The 22,263-nt window shown below is 41.5% G+C and overlaps 1 protein-coding gene across 9 annotated transcripts in view; it reads right to left on the bottom strand.

Moving 5' to 3' along the window:
• Positions 1 to 22,263, bottom strand: part of pdlim5b (PDZ and LIM domain 5b) — a 72,372-nt gene extending 50,109 nt beyond the window's left edge. For 7 of the 9 annotated variants that reach the window (XM_036977448.2, XM_090234776.1, XM_021602766.3 and 4 more), the window contains exons 1-2: positions 21,905 to 22,081; positions 10,810 to 10,915 (exon numbers count right to left, since the gene is read on the bottom strand). In XM_036977448.2, coding sequence (XP_036833343.2) covers positions 10,810 to 10,908 — 99 coding nt within the window. In that variant the 5' untranslated portion in view covers positions 10,909 to 10,915; positions 21,905 to 22,081. Of the gene's footprint in view, positions 1 to 10,809; positions 10,916 to 21,904 lie in introns of all 9 variants that reach the window. The other 2 variants (XM_036977447.2, XM_021602764.3) reach the window with 2 other exon arrangements.

Below are 22,263 nucleotides of genomic sequence, written 5' to 3'. Positions count from 1 at the left end.
GTTCTGTGGGTTCCTGCCTGTACTAGACTATTTGTTCTCTAGCTTCCTACGGACCTACCGTTACATCGTGAGAGTCAGCAGCGACGGAGATCATTGAAACTGGGTAAATTTGGATTTCAGTAGATAGAGTAGCTTACTACTTAGATATGTTGATTGTGGTGGTTTGCTAGTAAGGCTAGCTAGCCGGCTAGGCTAGATGGCTAAAATAAACTTTGGCTGGCTGGCTTGCTGGTTAAGATAACTGGTTAGATGGCGTTATGCATTTCCAAAACATTGGTTTACTTTAATGTAGCTTTAAGCTAGGTGTTGATAGCAACTAACTCACGCAGTAATAACGTAACATTAGCAGGCTGGTAGATATAAAGTTATGCAGGCTAGTTGGCTAGCAACCTTGCAATCTGGTTTGTAACAATAAATTAAAAGTATTTGCATGTAAATTGGCTGAAACTGGAATTGAAATCAGTGGTCATGAGTGCAAATGATTTGGTTTTAATTTGAAGTTATATTTGAGAAGTTATTTCTGGTTGGAGTTATAGGGAATAGGCTGGCTTGTCGGGTCCTCCATATAACGTCACACCCCACAAATGGTTTTTTTCCCAGCTTGACTTTGGCATTCTGATCAGTTGTATGTAACAACTCAGAAAATAGAAAAGAGAGTTGTAACTTTGCATTGGGAGTTTAAATGTGTATACTAATGCAAATCGATATGTTTAATCTATGCTAAAAAGAGAACGCCTCGATGGCAGCAGCAGTATGTTGGACAGAAGGTTCTGACTGTGTCCTCAGAGTATGTGAGCGAAGCTGGAGCGTGCCCAGTTTGACTGGAGCGTGGAGCGAGATCCCCAAAAGGCTGGAGCATCTGCCTTCCCGCCCGCTCCAATTTTCACTCCGGTAGCGCTCACTTCACGAGCTCAGGGCGTGCCTGCCCCAGCATGCATTTCTAGTCTACTTGTGTGTTCCTATAGCTCCTTGCTTTAACTACTGTCATGGAGTTCACTAAATATTTGCAGAAGGAAACTGGTAAAACACAGGTGCTTAAATCAAGATGACTTACAAAGATGGAGGACCAAGAGCAAGAGAATCATTGTGGAATTTGAAAAAGATAGCATGCTTTCGGGATACCCATGTGTACATGCTAAAAGGAACGAACGAGGTGGGTAGATAAATACTTTGCTACAATGAAACACTTAACAATTTTTTTAAATCTTAAAACATTGTTGAATTGTCTATATAAATAGGCCATAATTGGTTTTGGCCCAATAGGCCTGGCATATTCCTACGTTCAAGGAGCTTTCCGATTTGATTGGGTTATTTTGCCTAAAAACCTTTAGGCCTACCTATAGAAAAATAAAAAACAACTCTGCATCTCTCCCCAGCCTGGCAAGAGTGGGCAAAAGGGTGTTAAGCATCCCCAGTGGCTCTGTAGGTGTAGAGAGGATATTCGCAACTGCTGACCAGCTCTCCAGACATCATCGCATGAGCCTGAAACCACAGACTGGCCAAACTCGTGTTTCTAAAAATGAATTCAAAAAGGCACCAAGTCATGTTTCATTTCATTTGTATTTAATTCTAAGTAAGTCAGCCTATATGCACAATTTATAGACTATAATAATGTAATACAACAAAATGATGTTTAAAATGTTGAGAGCTGTACATCCTTACCAGCCTATTGAGTCACATTGTGAAGCATTTGCGAGTGCATTTTTTGCAGGCTATAGCCTTGAAATAATATACCCTAAATAATTCATTTGTGTTCCATATTAGGCTCCTTGTCTGGCTCCTGACCTATTTAGTGTTTATATCCTGTTTAATATGACATGTAGCCTGTTTGAAATTGTTCGCTTCTTACATTCACCGTTTCATGTTTATTCAAATACTTTTCCATACTTTAAAAAAACAGTTGGTAGCTCCAGGTAGTCACAAAAATAGATGGGTGTCGGTTAAATTGGGATTTGAATTCAAACGGAGTGAATTTGGAGCGGCAACTGTTTTTAGCAGTAGGAAGGCACAAGGAGCGCCGAAGTGTTGAGCAAGCACCCAACTCTGCTCACATGCTCTGGTCTCCATCGAATAAGACTGGGATGTATCGAAGTGAGTTTTCCCTTTGCTTCGAAGGAAGAATGCCAACATAAGGCGGATACAAAGACAGCTAAACCAATCTTCATCATCAAGCCTTTCTTTCCCTAATACACGCCACTGTCTGAGTTAAAACCCATCTTCAGCTGTGGGACACAAAAGGAAAGCTGTCTCCCTCCTACAGAGTTTGGAGCACGGATGTTATGTATCAACTTCACACCCGCGTTCCAAGAGAAACAGCAGCAGTCTCAAGCTGCGGATGTTGGCGCCTGCCGCTGCTCTTTGTCAGAATGGGATTTCCAGTCAGTGGACTGAGTGTGGACCAGCACATACAGCCCAGGGCCCATACCTCCTGATCATAACGTCTGGAAGCAAGGCTGGAAACATGATACAGTGATGCCATCGCCGTCTCTCTGCTGGCCATGTGATGGGAGAAATATGCCCCAGGAATGTCACTGTCCGACCAATGAAGTGTTCACTGGTCACGCTGGAAAAATGACAGAGCAGTTTGTCGCTTTGCTCACCGATCGTGCGGTGTTGTTTTGACCACCAGTGACTCATAACAAGTCTTTTCGTCACGGTAATGACGGTCACAAGAGGTCCACTTTTACAGCCTGTGGAAAAGCTAACATAATAAATGGCCCACAGAAGTACAAAAATACATATTTCACAGTGCCTGAACTTGGTGATTTTATTGGCATTCACAGCACTGTAACACTGGCTTTGACACTGAAACAGTATGAATGCTGTAGTGTTTCAGAGGCATACTTTATCTTTACTGTAGTAGACAACATGTTCTGGTTCCATGGCTCTAAAGCATAAATCAGACATTGTTTTCACTGAAAACACAAAATACCTGGTTCTAGTGTGTAAGCCAGGTAACAAATAAGGCAGGTTATTTCAAACATTCAACTGCCAAACCCACTGTGGTTAATGGAATAGGGAAGGAGAGTCTGTTTTGTGTTTATTAAAACAGTAACATTCCACTAAGTCCACATGCCAAGATCAAAACGAAATGTTTCTCTTGGAGTCTCTGGGAGATTCAATACTGGAGATGCAGCAGAATTCAAAACAACTTATTTTCAAATGGATGGTTGTTAAAAAATCTCTGGAACTATGAAAGTTGTATTTCTCCCTCATGTATTGCCTGCATGACATGCCTCCTCCAAAACACATAAAAAGTCAGACTTCCACAAACCATTTTTAGCCTATTGTAGGTTGTGAAATCCTTGATCCCATAATAACAGGAAAGAGCAATGACATCAACAGTGGCATAACTGCAGACAGTAGATTTAACTGTATATCGACAGTTAATCATGCAGCATACAGTGCCTTTCGGAAAGTATTCAGACCCCATTACTTTTTTCACATTTTGTTACATTACAGCTTTATTCTAAAATTCCCCTCACACAATAACCTAGTTTTGCTTTGTCATTATGGGGTTTTAGAACATTTTTATCATTTATATTTTTAAAAAAATAACATTTACATAAGTATTCAGATCCTTTACTCAGTACTTTGTTGAAGCAACTTTGGCAGCGACTACAGCACCTAGTCTTCTTGGGTATGATGCTACAAGTTTGGCACATCTGTATTTTGAGAGTTTCTCCCATTCTTCTCTGCAGATCCTCTCAAGCTCTGACTGTTCGGATGGGGACTGTTGATGCACAGCTGTTTTCAGCTCACTCCAGAGATGTTCGATAGGGTTCAAGTCCAGTCTCTGGCTGGGCCACTCAAGGACATTGAGACTTTCCCCGAAGCCACTCCTGTGTGGTCTTGGCTGTGTGCTTGGTCGTTGTCCTGTTGGAAGGTGAACCTTCGCTCCAGTCAGACGTCCTGAGCACTCTGGAGCAGGTTTTCATCAAGGATCTCTGTACTTTGATCTGTTCATCTTTGCCTTGATCCTTACTAGTCTCCCAGTCCCAGTCACTGAAAAACATCCCCACAGCATGATGTTGCCACCACCATGCTTCACCGTAGGGATGGTGCCAGGTTTCCTACAGATCTGACACTTGGCATTCATCAGAGCAGAGAATCTTGTTTCTCATTGTCTGAGAGTCTTTAGATGCCTTTTGGCAAACTCCAAATGGGCTGTCATCAAATCAAATGTATTTATAAAGCCCTTCTTACATCAGCTGATGTCACAAAGTGCTGTACAGAAACCCAGCCTACTGAATAGTGCCTTCCATCTGACCACCCGATCATAAAGGCCTGATTGGTGGAGTGCTGCAGAGATGGTTGTCCTTCTGGAAGTTTCTCCCATGTTCACAGAGGAACTTTAGAGCTCTGTCAGAGTGACCATCGGGTTCTTGGTCACCTCCCTGAACAATTCCTTCGACCTCATGGCTTGATTTTTGCTCTGTGGGATCTTATGTAGAAAGGTGTGCCTTTTCAAATCAATTGAATTTACCACAGGTGGACTACAATCAAGTTGTAGAAACATCAAGGGTGACCAATGAAAGCAGGATGAATCGGAGCTCAATTTCAAGTCTCATAGTGAAGGGTCTGAATACTTATGCAAATAAGGTATGTTTTTTATAAATTTGACAAGTAGCATAACTTATACTATACATTTGTAACAGCCTAAATGTTACGAAACATATATTCAATCAAATAAGCCTTGCGTAATTCAACTCTCATAGACCTTCATACAATAAAAAGCTCATCTCAGCTCATACTCCTCCGTCTTTCCCCTATATCATTAAACTTTTAGCCAGACTATTAGTGCCGGGTCGGCCTCTCCTACGCTGCGTTTTTCTTTCACGCCAGAGCAGTCTCCCCCCCTCGCTCCCCTGCATAAATGTGCTGGGTATAAATAACCTCCTCTTCCTCCCAGAAGGCTGTGCTGTGGTGGGCGCTCTGCAGCTCTGGTGCGTCACTGAGCTGACTGACCGTGTCCTTCCACGTGTCCCTGGACTGGCCTACATGACACAGGGCAGGGAGACCTGGTCCAGAGGCTACTTCACAGGAAGCACCGCTGCCACCCACCACACCACTTAAAATGACTGATGCCAGCTGGACAGATAGCTAGCACTCAGCATGCCATGGACATTCTGTTAGACACGTCAGGATGCTGTGTGTTCACACAAGCCCCGAGAACTGCCCTCAGGAAACGTTTATAAGACTATAAATACCCCAGGAGAAGAGCAGCCAGTCTCAGGTCCCACTTAAGGCCCATCAGGGAGACCACTCAGCCGGTCAGCTAGACAGGCCATCTGAGACATGTGACCGATACTGACCGCCCTGATGCCTTGTAAAGACGTCAGACAGTTTACAGCATCTAAGTAAATATAGTTTAAATCTAGTGCACATTAAAAAACAAAGTCTGCAAAGGGAGAAGTATAACATATGGTGTGTACTTGTAGTGTAGAGATGAACTATAGTATGGTGTTTTTTGTTGATTGGGGCTGTGGCTGAGCAGGTTATGTTGTGTTGTTCAGTGTTGTGTTGTTCCCCCTGGGTGGATACAGAGTGATGGTTTCCATAACTCTCCTCGCGTTATCTCCTGCCATGTAAAGAGATCAGAACAGTACAGACAGTTTCCACTGGGCCTACGGACGCTGACAACTGAGCTACCCCAGCCAGCTGAACACAGCTACAGGGCTAGTAGGTGTGTGGTTTGGGCCATGGGTGAAAACAAAGCCTTTTACAGACACTGAGAAATACAGTGTGTATATCTGTATGGGTGGCCAGGCCACTACCACCCCCCTGTGATTATAGCCTCTTCAATTCTCTACAATGGATCGGTCTATTCCCACAGCACTGTATGTATACCATAATGCAAAATGCCTCAAGATGTAAACGTACAGTAGAGTACTGTCTGTATTTCTCTCAAAACAAAATGCCTCTCCCACAACGTGCTTCTCAGAGTAATGAAATCATTTACTGTGGTTTAAATTCTTTATGAATTGGCATTACCTTTAAAGCTGAGATCCACAAAAGGGGAAGCAGCACCAACAGTTGCATTTGTTATTGTTGTTTTTTTGTGGGGGGGGGGGGGGTTTAACAGAAGAGATGAGCATCCCGCAGCGTAAAAAAGGAAATGTGGAGTACATACTCTGCTGGTGTAATGATGTTCAAGGGAAGAAAAAAAAAAAAAAAAAAAAAAAAAAAAACTGTTCTTGTTTGAAGTAACGTCTTTGTTTTTTTTTGTAATATCCTGCTATGGATTCCAGCTTCAGGAAATATATATTAGTATAAAATTCTGTCTGAGAAATGCATGCCCAACAGACCCAGCCATACATTCGCTACGGGACATATAACTTCATTGTATGTACATTTACGGAGTTGTCTGTGAAGTGGATGATTTATCTGTTTTCATATTCAGACGCTCGGTTCAGACTGTGGTTTGCACAAAGCAGTATCCTAAGACACTTGGACAATTCCCAAAGTGAGATTAACCCAATGCTGCCAAACCACCAAGCTCAAAGCTGACATTTTAGATTTGAGTGTGTATCAATCTTTGAGGTGATATGTAACTTGGCCAGACACCTTCTCAGAGGATTTCTTCCCACTTGATTTATTCAAATGTGTGCTGTAATAAATATTTAAAGCGCTCAAGAACTGAAAATTCCATAAACAAACCTAATTTGTGGCTCAGATATCATCCCTTTACTGTTGAGTGTCTTACTGTAAATACAGGGATATTATTGGGATTTGTGATTCGTCCTTCAATACCAAATTCAACTTTCTGAAAACAGAATATTGCATTTCAAAATGTATTAAAATGTCTTAGCAGTTGCATGTCCAGATATGAAATGTAACTCTACAGACCTGAACTGATAAACATGGCTACGACCACATTTAGTTTCATAGTTCATATCTTTTGTTTTACATCTATACTGGGATTCCTTCCACTGAGAAAATAAGGAAACTGGCCCCAGCATCACTTACCAATTTCACTTTCAAAAACAGGGAAGTGCAAATCTCCTAAACAAACATGGAGCTACATCAAAACTGGTAACAAGGCTGAGGGACTGAGCAAATACTGTACAAGAGCAAAATACTGCTTTGCTATTGACAAAGGCACTTCAGACATTCACCAATGCAATAGCAGTATAAAATGGTTAACTGGAGTCATACACTGACGAGAGTGGCTTGTCTATTAGCCAAGCAAAGTCACTATCAAGTGATAATTAGTGTTAGTGAGAGTCCCATCCTCCTTTTCACAGCAGCAACACAAACCGTGTGTACCTGTGGTGATTCAGAACCATTTATCAGCAGCAGAGCCATTCATCACACAGCAGGTCTGCCACTAGGCTTGGGCGGTATACCGTATATACCATATAAGGGGGTATTTGGAAAAAGCCAAGGGATGGTTTTTCAATACCTTCCAAACGATTTATTTGAAGTTTTTTCAATAAATATTTGAAGCTACTTTTTAATACGTGCATTCAACTTGTGCAATACCTTGGGAGATAAACGCAATACCTTGGGAGATAAACGCAATACCTTGGGAGATAAACGCAATACCTTGGGAGATAAACGCAATACCTTGGGAGATAAACGCAATACCTTGGGAGATAAACCCAATACCTTGGGAGATAAACGCAATACCTTGGGAGATAAACGCAATACCTTGGGAGATAAACGCAATACCTTGGGAGATAAACGCAATACCTTGGGAGATAAAGCAATACCTTGGGAGATAAAGCAATACCTTGGGAGATAAAGCAATACCTTGGGAGATAAAGCAATACCTTGGGAGATAAAGCAATACCTTGGGAGATAAAGCGGATTGCATTTTCATTTCACCCGTCAAATTATTTAACATTATGAATCTTACCTTAGTTCCCCAGAACAGTTGAGTTGTGTGTGTAAATAGCACGGAAGAAAGCAGGAGCTGGTGTATTTGATTTAACTTGCTAGTTTTCTAAGTAAGTGGTTGAATTAATAAGGAGACAGGGCATCATATAGTTTTATCTTTTAGGTTTTTTTCTTACATTTTTTTTAACCTTTATTTAACTAGGCAAGTCAATTAAGAACAAATTCTTATTTACAAAGACAGCCTACCCATGGTCAAACCCGAACCAATCGAACCAGGAACTGTAGTGACGCACTGCATCTCAGTACAAGAGGCTTTAGAAAGCTGCACCACTCGGGAGCCGTGTTTGAGAAGTCAAAGCTCTTTGGAAGGGTTATTTGTACAGCTGCACACAGATCCACAGCGTGTACACATGCTGCTCCATAGCCAGTACTGTTCTTCCTTCAGACAAGCATGAGTCAGAACCGTTTTATTTTGCACAATGTCTCTTTCACATTTGCTTATAAATGTCAAAACGCACAACAAAAAATTAGGTAGCTACTACCTATACTTGTATAACTTTATGAGCTGGTTTTAACATCTTTGCAATTAATTTATTTTTGTTTGACCTCATTAGCATGTTTATCTAGCAGCCTCTATTGAAATCTGCTATTAGTTTGTGCTAATTATGTTAGCATTCTGGTAAGAGACACCCAATGGGCTTTTGTTTTTAGCATCCCCTGGTGTATGAAGACAGTAACAAATACCGTGATGCGAGAAGGACAGTATGATGATATGAAAAACTACCTGCCACCGTACGGATCCTCTCCTGTCCCAGATATCAGCCTAGGCCCCTCAGCCGAGCCCCAGACCAGGCCAGACCCGGCAGAACCCAGCCAGTGCCAGACATCAGCCTAACGTACGGTGCCCCAGACAGATATTACACAACCACTGCTTCTCTGCAGGGTTCCAGAGAACTCAGAGGAGTCTCTGGCATTCGTAGACAGATTAATCTATTGCTCTGTGACAAGGAAGACAGCCCCACTGTGTCAAAGCCAGAGACACAGAGGTAAGAGCCAGCACTTTCTCAGACTGACTGACAGAATATCAAATGGCATGCCGATTGGTAGAGCAAAGTCTATACTCTTCACAGAAATTGTGGAAAGTTCTAGAAATATGTGAATACAATGGTTGCTATTTGGATATGTCAGATAAAAATGGCATGAGGCACAAAGATAGAGACAGAGGGAGATTTACAGAGGCCATTAAAATGTCAGAGGTGCCTTTGCAGTTAAAGCCGTCAGAAGAGAGGTTGTGTGGTTGAAAGCAGCAGTGAGTGGCACATACTGGATCTACAGCACAGGCTCTTTCATCACTCTGGAGCCAGATGGCATAGTGAGCATTAATGCCATTCCTGTGAGGTGAGTGTCGTGGCTGAGAGGACACTTGTCTGAGTGTGAGCTTGTGCAGGGCTCTAAATTGAAAAAATAAATAAATAATTGGTAGTGCTGGTGCACCCAACTTAAAGTTAGGAGCACCAGGAAATAAGATTTTTACAGCCTATATTGGGCCTATATAAATTCTGTGCCCTAAAAACTAATATGTTCCACTTCATGCATTACTTTATTATAAAAGCTAACATTGAGATGAATACCTTTCATTGAAATGACATTTGTGGAACATTGAGTTTCTACATTGCATAAACACACTTTTCCAATTAAGATGCATTACATAAAGTGTACACTCTTTAAAAAGGGTCAGGTATGTGATGAGACATGCAAGAGATTGGTCATTCATTTATTTATGCGATCATTGATCTTCTGAAAAAGCCATCCCTTTTCCTTTCTTTCTGTGTCCCCACATGTTTGGATACACTGCTAAAGTTACCAGGTTGTTAGCTAGCTAGCCAATGAGGTAACATGACTGAACAAAGTGTAAACAAATGGTTAGCGACGTCAATGGTAGTTTTAGAACGGTCCACAACATTGCTTTATGAATGTAAAATGCAGTCCCGGCAGGTAAAAATGATGTGCTGGTAATATGGGTCAGAGATTTGGACCTGGTTGGACTAGAAGTAAGCCATTTTCACTGTAGAAATGGTTCAACCATAATGCTAACGGATCTGTACTCACTTGTTTCTCTAGGGCACTCAAACAACGCTACAGTGCAACCTTATCACACAGATCTTCCCGGAGTCGACTCTTCACTGCTGACGTTGAGACTGGTGTTTTGCAGTTACTATTTAATAAAGCTGGAATTTGAAGACTTGTGACGCATCTGTTTCTCAAACTAGACACTATTGTACTTGTCCTCTTGCTCAGTTGTGCACCAGAGCCTCCCACTCCTCTTTCTATTCTGGTTAGAGCCAGTTTGCACTGTTCTGTGAAGGGAGTAATACAAAGCATTGTACAAGATCTTCAGTTTCTTGCCAATTTATCTCATGGAATAGCCTTCATTTCTCAGAAGAAGAATAGGCTGATGAGATTCAGAAGAAAGTTATTTGTTTCTGGCCATTTTGAGCCTGTAATCGAACCCACAAATGCTGATGCTCCAGATACTCAACTTGTCTAAAGATGCCATGTTTTATTGCTTCTTTAAAATCAGAACAGTTTTCAGCTGTGCTAACATAATTGCTAAAGGGTTTTCTAATCATCAATTAGCCTTTTAAATTATAAACTTGGATTAGCTAATCCACTGTGCCATTGGAACACAGGAGTGATGGTTGCCAATAATGGGCCTCTGTATGCCTATGTAGATATTCCATTAAAAATCTGCCAATTCGTTACAATAATCATTTACAATATTAACAATGTCTACAATGTATTTCTGATCAATTTCATGGACAAAAAAAATGTAGGAAATGTTTAAGTGACCTCAATTATTAATTTTTTAAATTTAGAGCCCTGCACAAGCTCACACTGAGCGGGTATACACACACACGTTCTGTCACCCCCCCAACAAAATATAAATAAAACATATGAGAGACTCACCCGTGAGATAGTGAGGGGCAGACAGAAGTCCTTTCCTCCCTGCAGTCTGAAGCCCCAGGGGGCGGGGCCAACCAGGGAGACACTGTAGTTGCTGCTCATGATTCTCCTGCAGAAACAAAAACAAAAAAAAGCAGACAAAACATGAATAAAATCAGGACCTTTATGGGTTATACAGAAGACACAGCACTCCAAAAGTTATCCCATCTGCAATGTGTGATTGGTTACAGGATGAGGCGTTTGACGCTAGTTCCTGCGCCACAGTAGGGCCATTTAAATATATATTTTTAATATGTATTATTTTTTTCAATGCCTTCTTGAACATGTGAACTTTCATGTGCCTTAATTAAACATGTATGGGATCTGTAAATATGAACACACATTTTTATTATGAGTTTAGCCAAGTGGAGAAAGCACAGCCATACAGGGAGAAAGACAGGATTCTTCCTGGCTAGTCATGATTAGCTGAGATAATGGATTTGGTTGGAAATGAGAGGTGACATACCAAACGGGACTCATGTCACAGGCTTCTATAATAACAGAATGAGATTTTCCCTAGTCAGTATATACAGTAGATCATCTTTTCTACCCCGGATTAGAGGTCGACCGATTAATCGGAATGGCCGATTAATTAGGGCCGATTTCAAGTTTTCATAATCGGAAATCGGTATTTCTGGGCGCCAATTGTTTTTATTTAATTTGTATACCTTTATTTATCTAGGCAAGACAGTTAAGAACATTCTTATTTTCAATGACGGCCTAGGAACGGTGGGTTAACTGCCTCGTTCAGGGGCAGAACGACAGATTTTCACCTTATCAGCTCGGGGGATCCAATCTTGCAACCTTACATTTAACTAGTCCAATGCAATAACGACATGCCTCTCTCTCGTTGCACTCCACAAGGAGACTGCCTGTTACGCGAATGCAGTGAGCCAAGGTAAGTTGCTAGCTAGCATTAAACTTATCTTATAAAAAACAATCAATCATAATCACTAGTTAACTACACATGGTTGATGATATTACTAGATATTATCTAGCTTGTCCTGTGTTGCATATCTAACTGAGCATACAAGTATCTAAGTATCTGACTGAGCGGTGGTAGGCAGAAGCAGGCGCGTAAACAATCATTCAAACAGCACTTCCGTGCGTATACGGAGACTTGATTACACACAGGTGGATTGTATTTATCATCATTAGTCATTTAGGTCAACATTGGATCATTCAGAGATCCTCACTGAACTTCTGGAGAGAGTTTGCTGCACTGAAAGTAAAAGGGGCTGAATAATTTTGCACGCCCAATTTTTCAGTTTTTGATTTGTTAAAAAAGTTTGAAATATCCAATAAATGTCGTTCCACTTCATGATTGTGTCCCACTTGTTGTTGATTCTTCACAAAAAAATACAGTTTTATATCTTTATGTTTGAAGCCTGTAATGTGGCAAAAGGTCGCAAAGTTCAAGGGGGCCGAATACTTTCGCAAGGCACTGTATTTAAAAATCGGTATCGGCTTTTTTGGTCCTCCAATAAATCGGTATCGGCGTTGAAAAATCATACTCGGTCGACCTCCACCCCGGATATTTGGAAAGATACAGTATAGCTATGCACAACTGAACAAGTGTGGATGCAACTCAAAAACATTGCTGCCCTGTATTTAGCTGGGTTTAAGTAGAGACTGCTTTCTGGAGGACAATGCCATGCTTACTCACATGGATGGGTTGGGGATATAGCTTGAGAGGGTGTGAACGATGCTGAATGGGCATAAACAAAGAAGGGCTGTCTCCCTAGTGTGAAAATCTCAATCTTTCATAGGTCATTTTATCCTATTTGTCTTCTGAGTGGGATAACAATTGTATCAACTTTTAAAGCAGCATAACTATGAGTATGTACTTTTATAACATGTAAAAAAATAAGCAAATCACATACATTTGACATAAATCTCAATAGAGAAATATGGTCACATCTTAATATTGAATGAAAAACATAAAATGTCAGCAAACCCACGAGTCTCAGCTGTTCAGTGGGTCACCGAATAGGAGCACTATAAGACAAAAGACTGTCAAGCTCCAAATACCTGCAGTGTCCCGTAATGCTTGACTCAGCCGTTTCCATGGAAGCCAGATGGGATACAAGTTAGGGCTTACTTTATTACAGTCTTGTTATTAGTCAGTTACATTTGTACTTAACGATAACACATGGTGATATAAATCTGATCTACACAGGGGTTGACATTTTAACCCTCTTCTTTCAAACCATCTGCAGAGACAGTGGATATGAACGTTTGGACATGGGTCTCGAGTCTTGACGCTGCAGCTTAACCAGAATCAACACCGCTATTCAGAGAAGTGAAGCATATTTTCCTCTGTGAGAGACAGACACATTCAAGTTTTATTTTTGTTCGAGAAAAGATGGACCAGCACGTTTTATACCAGGGGTGTCAAACTAAATTTGCCCCGGGGGCTGCAGTCGGTCTTCAATGAGGTCCGGAGGGAAGCACAGAATTAATTTTATATTTCTTTGCCGTCAGTTTGCAAAAAAAATATTCTGGAGCTGGACACCGTCAAGACTGTATGAATGTACGTCCATTATAACTTCTACACAGTTTAGATTTTTTTTTTTGTCCTTTCTTGTTTTGTTTTTTTTGTTGTTTTTTTTGTGGGGTAGACCAACTTCAATATTGCAGACTGGAACTTCCATAATTATATGTATCATTTCCAATCCCCCATATATTTTGTGTACGCACACACAAACCTTTTAAAATATATTTTAGTTTATTATTTTCCACTAACCATACCACCCCTCTCATAATTGGAGTAAACTAATGAACACTTAGGCTTCTACTTCCAGCTTATACAAACTATATACATTTTATGAACACAATCCATTTTACAAGTCAGTGCCTTTGGAAAGTATTCAGACCCCTTGACTTTTTCTACATTTTGTTACATTACAGCCTTATTCTAAAATAAATTACACACAATGACAAAGTGAAAACAGGTTAAAACATTTTTGCTAATTCATTAAACCTAAAACACAGAAAAATCTTATTTACATAAGTATTCATACCCTTTGCTATGAGACTCAAAATTGAGCTTGGGTGCATCCTGTTTCCATTGATCATCCTTGAGATGTTTCTATGACTTGGAGTCCACCTGTGCTAAATTCAATTGATTGGACATGATTTGGAAAGGCACATGCCTGTCTATACAAGGTCCCACAGTTGACAGTGCATGTCAGAGCAAAAAACCAAACCATTAGGTTGAGGGAATTGTCCGTAGAGCTCCGAGACAGGATTGTGTCGAGGCACAGATCTGGGGAAGAGTACCAAAAAAATGTCTACAGCATTGAAGGTCCCCAAGAACACAGTGGCCTCCATCATTCTTAAATGGAAGATGTTTGGAACCACCAATACTTTTCCTAGAGCTGGATGCCTGGCCAAACTGAGCAATAGGGGGAGAAGGGCCTTGGTCAGAGAGGTGACCAAGAACCTGATGGTCACTCTGACAGAGCTCTAAAGTTCCTCTGTGTAGATGGGAGAAACTTCCAGAAAGACAACCATCTCTGCAGCACCCCACCAATCAGGCTTTTATAGTAGGCTGGCCAGACAGAAGCCACTCCTCAGTAAAAAGCACGACAGCCTACTTGAAGTTTGCCAAAAGGCACCTAAAGGACTCTGACCATGAAAAACAAGATTCTCTGGTCTGATGAAACCTACATTGAACTATTTGGCCTGAATGCCAAGCGTCATGTCTGTAGGAAACCTGGCACCATCCCTACAGTGAAGCATGGTGGTGGCAGCATCATGCTGTGGGGATGTTTTTCAGCGGCATAGACAGGGAGACTAGTCAGGATCGAGGCAAAGACAAACAGAGCAAAGTATAGAGAAATCCTTGATGAAAACCTGCTCCAGAGAGCTGAGGACCTCAGATTGGGGTGAAGGTTCACCTTCCAACAAGACAACAACCCTAAGCACACAGCCAAGACAACACAGGAGTGGCTTCGGGGCAATTCTCTGAATGTCCTTGAGTGGCCCAGCCAGTGCCCGGACTTGAACCCGATCAAACATCTCTGGAGAGACTTGAAAATAGATGTGCAGCAACGCTCCCCATCCACCTGACAGAGCTTGAGAGGATCTGCAGAGAAGAAAGGGAGAAACTCGCCAAATACAGGTGTGCCAAGCATATAGCATCATACCCAAAAAGACTTGATGCTGTAATCGCTACCAAAAAGGTGCTTCAGCAAAGAACTGAGTAAAGGGTCTGAATACTTACATAAATGTGATATTGTTTTTTTTATTTTTAACAAATGTGAAACCATTTCTAAAAACCTGTTTTTGCTTTATCATTATAGGGTATTGATGAGGAAAAAAGAAAAAGTTCTGAACCTATGTACATTTTAGAGACAGTATATTTTACATGAGTTGTTGTTATTAGTCCCTCCCTTCAACCCCTCCCATCTCTCTTAACACCATCCATATTAGGTTTCTACTTGCCATACATTTGTGCTGTTTCACAAGTTCTGAACCTCTCTATTCTCATAGTTCCTACAGATTCTAAATTAAAAGAAACCTTTTTGCTAAAAGTATTATTAAATCGATTGACTGTGACTTTAAGTGTCTTTCTAACTCTTTTGCCATCTATATGGAGAAAGGAGGATACCTAGTCAGTTGTAGAACTGAATGCATTCAACTGAAAAGTGTCTTCCGCATTTAACCCAACCCCTCTGAATCAGAGATGTCGATTAAGGCAGCCCTCCGCACATCCAAGTCTTTGGCGCCCAGGGAACAGTGGGTTAACTGCCTTGTTCAGGGGCAGGACGACAGATTTGTACCTTGTCAGCCCGGGGATTCCATCTTGCAATCTTTCGGTTACTGGCCCAACACTCCTACCCGCCAGGCTACCTGCCGCCCCATATGGCATTTGGGACGGCAGGTAGCCTAGTGGTTAGAGCGTTGGACTAGTAACCGAAAGGTTGCAAGATGGAATCCCCGGGCTGACAAGGTACAAATCTGTCGTCCTGCCCCTGAACAAGGCAGTTTACCCACTGTTCCTAGGCCATCAATGAAAATAAGAATTTGTTCTGAACTGACTTACCTAGTTAAATAAAAAAGGTTAAAAAACACAGCTGTACATTTTTTGGTGCTTAAATTAAACTGGTACACTTTATTTTTCAAAATGTTCTTCCCCCTTCCACTTTTGTGGTAATGCTGCAATTATTAGGTTGAAATTTTGGGTACAGCAGACATTTCTATATATTTTAACTGCATGTGTGACAACTCCATTAGTTATACCTTTTTTATTTTATTGAAAAATGTGTATATTTTTTATCAATTAGTATATTTGAGTTTAAAAACAATATTTGTTCTATTATTTGTTCTGTATTTTTCTGGTGGATTTAACAGAAATTGCAACCAACTTCCTATGGCTTGTTTTAGATTATTGATTTTAGGTCACTAGGTGTAGGCAAGACCATAAGCAAATAGGTAGACTGATATGACTAAAGAGTTAATCAGGGCGATTTTTCCACAAATAGACAGGTAGTCTTTTCCATGGTAGCAAGATCTTATCTATTTTTGCTAACTTTTTCTTCAAATTTATTGGAGTGAGATCATTGATTTCTTTTGGAATATGTATACCAAGTATGTCCACATCACCGTCAGACCATTTTATTGGTAAACTACACAGTAATGTAATTGGATTTGAGTAATCTTGAAGTATATTCAGTTCATCTCCAGAACAAACAAAAAAAGATCTCTGTTGCCAGAGAATTGAATGTTCATTTCTCTACCATAAGCTGCCTCCAACGTCGCTTTAGAGAATGTATCAGTACATCCAACCAGACTCACAATCGAAGACAACGTGTAACCACGGCAGCCCAGGACTTCCACATTCTTCACTGCGTGGATGTCACCCGGACAACTGATGAAAATGAGGAGTATTTCTGCCTGTAATAAATCCTTTGTGGGGAACAACTCATTCTGATTGGCTGGACCTGGCTCCCAAGTGGGTGGGCCTATGCCCTCCCATGGCTGTGCCCTGACCCAGTCATGTGAAATCCATAGATTAGGCCTACATGAACTAACTCGCATGTTGCATTTATATTTTTGTTCAGTATAAGAACAAAACAGACCCAGAAAAAAAAAACCTTACGTGTCAACATAACCTTCAAAGCAACAATAAATTAAATGAGAGCCGATTTGTTTTATTTCACAAAAGTGTCTTCCCTACTGAGGTCACAAAGAACAAATCAATCCACAACTTAAATATCATTAGCGGGTGAAAACTGACCGTCCCACAACAGTGCTGTGCCTATTTCAGCTTTGTGTGTGTGTGCCACCGTGTACATCAGCTTACACGGAGTGTAGTGTGCAGTCAAGTATTTAAAGAGTGGGAGTTGAGTTGGGAAGGCTACTGCTGATAAGTGGAGTGCTTTGTAGATCCAGCATAACCCAAACAAACATTCCTCCTCAACAATAGATTACAGACTAGCAGTTTACTGAGGAACCCCAAAACTAGCCACTATCAATTCTAGCTTATATCGAATGAATTTCCACTGTTTGTCATTCTACAAATGTCATCTCAAAACCTGGCTAGATAGATGGCTAAATAACTCTAACCTCTCTCTCTTGTAGAGCCCAAACGAAATATCAGTTTGCCGATATTATCCTTTTAACAACTGCTCTTTTGGATGGCAATTTACGAGAATTCAGTGTGGGAAAATGACACTTTGTAACTTACCCACTGTAAAACAGTACATCGGCAGGTATAAATCAGTATCGGTAGGTTTTGCTTACCCCCCCCAAAAAAACAAATCTGAATCAGACCCAAGAAAACATCTTGGTAGGCTCTACCCTCTTGTATTCCATCGATTGTTAGTGTGGAACAGGCCCAGGTGGACTAGATTATAGCACAGCACTCAATGTTCCAGACAGTAGAACTGAGCTAATTATTACTTCTTGATCCAGCTCTCTACAGGAGCAGGCCACTGGCAGGAGAGGAGAGGTACATAGGTCACGAGACCAGCGAGGACTGTGAGGTAGGCCAAAAATCTATACCCACGTAAAAGCAAAAGAGAGAGGATCCAGCTGTGTTTGTAGTGAACGGAAACAACACTTTGAACTGAGAAAGTCTCCCTTCACTGAACACACTACTGAGTTGTTAACACTGTCCTACTTTAACATGGTCCAGGGCAGGGGGTGGAGGGGAAGACTATTGGCTCCTGATAAGATATCATCTAAAACTTTCCCCACTATGTTAAGGCCCAATCTTCTTTTTTTTTTTTTTTTAATCCTTCTTATCATCTTTCCGCACAATAATAATGACTTTTACGTCACATCTCAGATTTCTGTGGCAAATCTTACCATATCCTGTATCAAAACTGTCCTTTGTGAAAGTGATCAGGACAAAGATATGGAGTCATGCCAGCAGCATCACACCTCACTGACACAACAGGCTACGACACACCCAGGAAGTTACATATTTCTGTAAAAAGCGTTATTTTACCAGGTAAATTGACCGAGAACACGTTCTCATTTACAGCAACGACCTGGGGAATAGTTACAGGAGAGAGGAGGGGGCAGAATGAGGTAATTGTAAGCTGGGACGAGAGGGCCAGACACAGATGGTGAGGACAGACCACCCGTAAACATACAAACTCAGTAAGAGATATGAAAGAAAAAGAGAAACAATCTAGAGGAAGATATTGTTTAATTCATGCCCTTCGTTATAAAAATCGACAGCGCCAGGTCTCTAACATGTTTCAACTGATAGGCCAATTAGGTGTTCTTAAAAAAATATATATCTTTTTTTCTATTAAGTGTTTCATACACTCTTAGGAAAAAAAGAGTTCCAAAACAGTTCTTCCCCTTTTTGGTTCCATGTAGAACCCTTTCCACAGAGGGTTCTACCTGGAACCAAAAATGGTTCTTCAAAGGGTTATCTTATTTTGACAGCCAAAGAAACCTTTTAGGTTCTAGAAAGCACCTTTCTACCCACTAGCTCATCTCTGAATTTGAAGCTAAACTGAGGTGATTAAGGTATTGTACTGTGATTACCAGCGATATCCATCAACTAGTGAATCCCCAGTGTAAAACCGTGTAAATGCTGTCAGATCTTCAGACTGATCTCTCTATAGGGCTTAGTACTGTAGGCTGGTGCTTGGGCTGGTGCCACTGCCTGTTGCGGAGAGAGCAGCAGTAACAGACAGAGCCAGAGACACACCCTGGAAGGCCAGGGACACGTTGGAACTCAATCCAACACCACTACCCAGTGACTGAGCCTTTCACTGGAGCCCCGAGGGCTTGACTGATTGGTGCTGCCACATTTGTCAACCACCTGGCAAGAATGTACTATACTGTAGGACTTTGAGGGTGGGGAGGGGGGGGGTACAAGACAGGACTAACAGTGTGTCCTACTGACTCAGACTCACCCCCATGTTGCTTTACCTGAACGGACAATACCAATCGTCAGACACACATTATGGCATGTATGGTGCAGTTGAGCCTTTCATGCGCTGTTGAATTTCATTGGTTTTGACACTGCCTATTTTTACATTCCCTTTCCATTGAAAATAAGCAGAAGTATAATTATTGAACAACTAAATCATTGTGAGTTGAGACGTGACACAGGAGTGAGTGAGCTAGCAGAAGTCCAGACTCAGAGTTTTCATGTCCAGGAAGGAATAAGAGGTTCTGAAGGAGATCGCCAAAACTCTGACTGGTGAAGAGAGAACTCAGGCATCTCTCTACCACACACACACACACACCTCTGTGAAGGAAAAAGTGCTGTCAAATGGTTGGACTAAGGGCTTTGTGAGTACGGGTCCACACATGCCCATGTGTACATCTAGTGCACTTTAAACCATGTTGCAGGTTAATGTGTACACATGACCTCTGCCCATCACACAAGTTACACATTGACACAAAAACAAAATGAGACTGAGTGTATAGACCATAACACTGTTGCAAGAGCAGTTAGTCAATTAGCCCCATTATGCAGGTGAGATTACCCACTATTGTAGATAAAGTCAGTGTGAGGTCGGTTTGGTTCTGCTTCCAGACTAAGTATTGTCACCCATGGTTCCTTATGGAACGTGCACAGATGTTAGCTTTTTTAGCACCGTTTCCTGGGACATCAGTAAACACCATAGAAGATAACAGGTTGAGCATGATGTGAACCACAATGATTCACCACAGCTTCTAAAACAGACATTGCCAATAAATTGTATCCGTATCCAACAGGGACACTCATTTCAGTTGAAAAGGGAGATAACAAATGTTCTGCTGGGGAGGAGTTCATGAGTAATACTGCCTTGTCATCCAAAACATGATGTTTCAGTACTGTAAGTCATGCCGTCAGTCATACCTACACACTGTGGCCTGGGGAGTAAATGGTGAACCCCTGAGGGTCAGAGCACCACCTGCTCCGGCATGTCACCTGACCTCTACCGTACACCCCTCCCCTCTCCTACCTCAGTCAGACTTCTTGCCCACTGTTTATGTGGCTGACTGATCACACCTGGAGCAGGTGTGGCAGACTAACACAGGTAGTGGTGAATCACTGGCAGCCAGGAGGGGAGAGCAGTGGGACAGAAGGAGATGAGGGAGAAGGAGGGGGAGATGAGGGAGAAGGAGGGGGAGATGAGGGAGAAGGAGGGGGAGATGAGGGAGAAGGAGGGGGAGGGAGAAGGAGGGGGAGGGGAGGGAGGTCACACACCTGGAGAACAACAGGACACACGCCCCTCCAGCCTCAGACACACGCATACTGATGTAATAATTATAGGCACCCTTCTCCAAAGTGACCCAGGGCTCAGGGGAAATTACAAGCCCAACAGCACCAACCTAGAGTTCACCAAGAGGACAATCTGGCACTAACCATGTTTTCAGAGTACAACAAATTGGGTGGCTACTAATTTTATGACACTTTACTAAGGAAGCAAAACAACAGAAACAATGGGGAGTGACCTTTAACTCAGACTTCCTTCCTAACCTCTCCAAATGTGCAAATCAATAGTGGGTATAGGTCAAGGTCTGCAGTTCAGTTTGCACAGTTGATGCATGGATTATTTTCTAAGTACGCCACACTAAACTATCATCATAACTTCAGAAGTTCCTGTGATAATTTCTGCAGTTTCAGGACATGAGGTTTTCCTCGGGTGATGAAAAACAAGCCACTATCCACTCAGAAATGCCGGTCGGCACTTAGCAAACAGAAGTAGATTATTTAGTTTGTCCAAAACAAACGTTAGCCGTACAAGACACAGACTCCCTCTAAACTAACTCCACAGCAGCTTAACCTCTGTCCAGCATAAGGCTGTTTAGAAATGCTCATGACAAAAACACATACCTGTCGATTGTTACAAATGTGTCTACTCTGTACACCTGTCACCTGATGTAAAAAATAATTTAAAAAACTGCTTCAAAAGTTCTGACCTTCACTGATTAGACATTTAAAAATAGCTCCTGTAATTATAGTTCATGTCAACAGAGCAGTCATGCAAACTGGACTAGAGACACATGACAACGTTTTTTATTTTTTTTAACTGAGCCTTGGTAGTACCCAAAGCACAGTGTAATATTGAACAAAGTTAACTTCATGTCAATGCATGCCTGTCTTACACACCCTACACCCTATTCTGGTACAATGCAAAGGAAATAAATACCTTTCACAATTTTTCACACAGATCTCAACATGTTCCCTTTCCTTGCCAAGTATTAGGCTACATTGCTGTACTTGGCTACATAATAGTACACCGAGTATTAGGCTACAGTAAATTCACATTCAAATCTCTTGCTCTCTTTGTAGGACAGTGAGTGTATTTGTGCCACCAGTGTCTCAATAACTATAACATGTTATATCAACCTTTAAAATTGTCTATAAAACGAAACATTACTTCAAACAAACCTTTTTATGAATATATAATAAAAACTTGGCTACAGTATTCTCCACCACTAATGTTTTGTGGGTGGGTGTGACTACGCACACTAGCTCGTATCTCCTTTAAACAAAAAATAAAAGTAGCCTAACAATTTCCTATCCATCTATTTCGAATAGTTTTCCCATTCAATGTATGTGTCTGTCCCCCTCTGTATGTTTTGTGCTCACCTTTTCGTGGATGAGGCAAAGCCGGTTTGGTCGAGGTGTTGAGGTGTGAAAGCGTGTGACCGTTCTGCCGCTACCACGAGTTTCAGACTGAACTGAAGTGAACGGAACTATGACTTCCGCATCGCCCTATCTCATCTGACTGGCCCATACCACGGTAGGCGGGCAATCCCGGTTACTTCAGTAAGCGCGACAATGTTCCAGAGTGTTAAAATCAAATTGGTACATTTTACTTGCAAGAGGGTTACATTTGTACCCACTTGCTAAGAATATCTGTACAATTGTAAAGGAAGAAAAACGTATAGACAATTAAATGACTGCCTGCCTATGCCTAGCCTATAGATAGATATGTTTCACAAATC

Source organism: Oncorhynchus mykiss, chromosome 5, assembly GCF_057628025.1.
Source record: "Oncorhynchus mykiss isolate SJ-2025 chromosome 5, ASM5762802v1, whole genome shotgun sequence".
Lineage (NCBI taxonomy): Eukaryota > Metazoa > Chordata > Actinopteri > Salmoniformes > Salmonidae > Oncorhynchus > Oncorhynchus mykiss.
This window is presented reverse-complemented; position numbering and strand designations above follow the sequence as displayed.